General features: G+C 61.1%; 2 protein-coding genes across 2 annotated transcripts in view; one reads left to right on the top strand and one right to left on the bottom strand.

Annotated features, from left to right (window-relative positions):
* LOC113202797 (U3 small nucleolar RNA-associated protein 4 homolog) overlaps positions 1-2,210 on the top strand; it is a 5,795-nt gene extending 3,585 nt beyond the window's left edge. The window contains exons 13-14 of the mRNA XM_026417204.2: positions 1,771-1,899; positions 2,023-2,210. Of these exons, the coding sequence (XP_026272989.1) occupies positions 1,771-1,899; positions 2,023-2,139 (246 nt within the window). The 3' untranslated portion in view covers positions 2,140-2,210. The remainder of the gene's footprint in view (positions 1-1,770; positions 1,900-2,022) is intronic.
* A 12-nt stretch (positions 2,211-2,222) lies between these two features.
* LOC113202799 (uncharacterized) overlaps positions 2,223-3,535 on the bottom strand; it is a 7,562-nt gene continuing 6,249 nt past the window's right edge. Inside the window, exons 2-3 of the mRNA XM_052273599.1 lie at positions 3,000-3,202; positions 2,223-2,889 (exon numbers count right to left, since the gene is read on the bottom strand). Coding sequence (XP_052129559.1) covers positions 2,744-2,889; positions 3,000-3,202 — 349 coding nt within the window. The 3' untranslated portion in view covers positions 2,223-2,743. The remainder of the gene's footprint in view (positions 2,890-2,999; positions 3,203-3,535) is intronic.

Genomic DNA, 3,535 nt, shown 5'->3' with positions numbered 1-3,535 from the left:
CAACCCCCTTCCCCTCTTTCCACCTCTGCCTCCCCCTCGCTCGTCCCTCGAGTCTCGAAGGGAGGGTTATGTCCGGTCCCTGACAAGATGATATCGTAAGTAGAAACCCCTCTCCTCCTCCTCTCTTGCCCGACCCGACCGTCCCTCTTCGCCGGTCCTTCCGAACGGAGGGGATCCGTGCAGCAATCAGACAGCACACTACATTGAGCAGTGCCGACACGATGCCTTATGATCAGCCCCTCCGCCTCCCCTTCCTTTTGTAGACCCTCCCCTTCCTTCCCCCGCTGGTTGGTTGCCTGGATGCACTCGGCCCTACCCTGCACACCTACACTGCCGTCCGTGTGTGCGATAGGGGAGGCTAGACGGACGGACGGACGGACAGGCGCAGAGTCGGGCGAACTCGCCCTCGGGGCCTGGCCTGGCGTGGCCCGGGGAGGGAAGGGCGCTGAATATTGCGAGCGCTACGTGGGGCGTGGCGGGGCGTGGCGGAGCGTGGAGCATGCATTGTCAACAGGGCCGACATCCGGCTTTATTGTGTGCAGCGAGTACGGGTCGTCTGGGTACACTTCGGGAAGCAGCGTCGTTTAGGACTCGGCCGCCGTCTCTGCGGCTCCCGGCGCGCCCCCTCGTCGTCCCCGCGAGCCGGACTCGATCGGGTTGAAGCTGGCGGCGCGGCGCGGTGGTGGACACTACACTCACCCCGCCTGGCGCATTCTCGGGGAAACTTACGAGGTTACCCGCTCAACCGTGGCACGGTAGACGCAGACAGAGATGCCGAAATTGGGGCGTATCTCTTGCCTCAGATTTGCGAAAGCCCTTTGTCGCTTCACACCTGCCTGGCTTCATAAAGTGACATGCATGGCGCGCAAGTGCACAGGGCTTCTCTGAGGGACTGCCGCCACATTGTGGGCCAATCTTCTGCCTCGCTGTCTATAGGCATACCCGCTGCCGTCCCACGTGTCTTGCAGGCCAGAAAGTACCCCCGTTTTTCTCAGATTCAATCGGTAAAATACGGGAGCTCGTCGCCTGCGAGACTCGGGGTAGGCCACCCTGCAGTACACGTACGCGTTGCAGGCACAATTTTGCCTACCTAGCGGGCGCTCCGAGAGCTTACAGTTTCCTGACGGCCAAATGAAGGGCGTACGATCTGGATAATCCCCATCCGAGCCGGGACCCGCCGTCGGGGCGCGGCAAGCCCGACGGACAGGCGTAGGCGTGGCTCACTGGCTGCGGCGGACGGGGCGTGTTCTGTCCACCCGCTCGGCCAGCCAGAGAGAGGGAGAGGGGTAGGCGCGCCGCAGGCGAAGCGAGACGAATCGTCCACGGCCCCGTGCAAATCGAGCCGACGACCCCTCCCCTCTTTTCTCTTTTTAATCGTTGTCTTTGATGATTACGCGGCGTTAATGATCGCCGCCAGGGTATCGTTCCGGGCCGGCAGACAATTACGCCGTTTAGCGACAAACGGCCGCATGCGTTGTTATTGTGTGACGCGTCATAACGGCACAACAATGAGGCTGGCAAATGGTGCGCGCTGCTGACCGGCCCGGCCCGGCCCGGCCCGACGGGCCCCCGGGCGGGGGCGGGAACGGGGCGCGCCGGGCTGGACTGTTTGCGACCCCGCGTCGTCCCCTTCCCCCGTTGCTCTCCCCCTCTCTCCTGGCGTGTCAGCCCTGTGGCCGTAGCCAGACGGGCCCGCACCTGGTTCAAAAAACGTTTCTCCTACCTCGCTTGTTGTTCTACCCCGCGTAATTTCTTTTTTCTGACCGTCAGGAGTTGGCACCGGCCGAGGCCAAGATACCGCGCCTGGACCCTCCGCTGAAGACGGACGAGGCTGAGCAGCGTGCGCACCCCGGAACCAGCAGCCCTGAGCACGCCTTCCACGTCATCAAGCGCTACAAGGTGCGTTTTATTCACCCCAAGTTTTCTTGTGTTTTCCCCCCCTCCCCTTTTTGTTTGGTGTACGCGTGCGTCGTGTTTGCGTTTTTGTTTCTTTTCCTACTTTGTCCCTTCTTTCTTCGGCAGCACCTGGTGTATTTCGGCTGGCTCTCCGGGGACGAGGTGGTGGCCGTGGAGGTGAGCCCGCTCCGACTGCTCAAGCAACTCCCGCCCGCGCTGCACAAGAAGCGTTTCGGCATGTGAGGCTCGAGGCTCGTATTGCGACCGCAAAATAAGAGGAATCATGACGAGAAAATAAATACAGACGTAAATGACACATGTTTTTCTTCATTGAACCCACGTCGTTTATTTTTACAAACTTGATTAAAGTCTTAACAAATATGTTTCTCTTCCAAATAATTAAAAACACTTTTAAATATGGAAAGTTCTAAGAACGTTGTAAATCATGTAAATATGCTGAACAAAAAATTGGGGTACAAAAGTGCCAAGAACAAAAATGTAAAATTTCCGATTTCAAAAAATGAAATATAAACTGTTAAGATAAACTTGTGTACAAAAAGAAAAGAAACCTTACAAAATTGTGTCCCTCGCACCGCGTGGACCGCGCTGCTTCTGGCGGAGCGTTGTTGTACCCGAGGTCGTGGAAAAACAATATCACCTGACCGGAGGGGCAATTAAAGTCGTCTAGCCGCGCCCCGCAGTGGAATGGGCGGCGCGCCCGCCAGCGCAGAGTATTAACGAAGAACAATTCTTCCCGCTCGGCTTGGCTCGGCGAGGACCAGCCCGGCGCGCCCCCTCTTCCCTCCCTCCCCCGCAGCGCAGCCCGCGCCGCCGGACACAGACTAGACTACCCCAGGAAGATGAACGACTGCCTGCCCCGGGGAACGTCGCCGGGCTGCTCCGGGGGGTCGATCGTCCGCAGCGGGGACTTGTAGAGCGCGCCCACCCGCTCCAGGCTCAGCTCGGGCTGCGAGGAGCGCCAGCCCACCAGACCTGCGGCAGGAGGCACTCCGTGAGGCGCGGCGGGTATACGGGACGGGGTGGAGCAATCAAATCACCTACTTCAATTCGTTTGCATTGGCGGTCGTTGCCCCCTAGCTTACCCGAGCTCAGCAGGGGGATGGGCGGCGAGGGCAGGATGGCGTCGTGCCGCTTGTGCTGGTGCTCGCCGCGCGGCCGCACGCGCCGCGGGTCCACGCGCACCGCGGCCGCCTCCTGCTTGAAGGCCAGCTCCTGCTCGGCGAGGAAGCCCCACTTGCGCTGCCAGGTGCGCCGGGTCATCTCCTGGAGGTGGACCTTCTCCTTCCTGCGGATGCACTGCGAGAGTTGAGCGGCCAAAGCGGGGGAGGGGAGAGAGGGGGTGACGGGGATCAACATCCCCCGGGCACGGGATGGGGGGGGGGGGCATGGGGGGTGCTGGAATTCATTGCTTGGCAACACCGCCCCTGCCGCGCCGCTACGCACCGCCCGCCCTACAGGGCCTGGCGGGCCCGGCTGACAAAAGCCCAGACTCGGGGGCCGCAAGGACCACAATGACGCGCAGCGCCGCGCCACGCTCACGGGGCGGATGTGCTCCAAGGGGACGCTTCCCATCAATGCATCAATTGACGTCTGAAGGGGGAGGGCGGGGCGATGACGG

The sequence above is a fragment of the Frankliniella occidentalis genome, unplaced genomic scaffold, assembly GCF_000697945.3.
Source record: "Frankliniella occidentalis isolate FOCC.00 unplaced genomic scaffold, Focc_3.1 Scaffold286, whole genome shotgun sequence".
In the NCBI taxonomy this organism is placed as follows: domain Eukaryota; kingdom Metazoa; phylum Arthropoda; class Insecta; order Thysanoptera; family Thripidae; genus Frankliniella; species Frankliniella occidentalis.
Note: the sequence above shows the minus strand (reverse complement) of the source record. Positions and strands in the feature narration are given on the sequence as shown.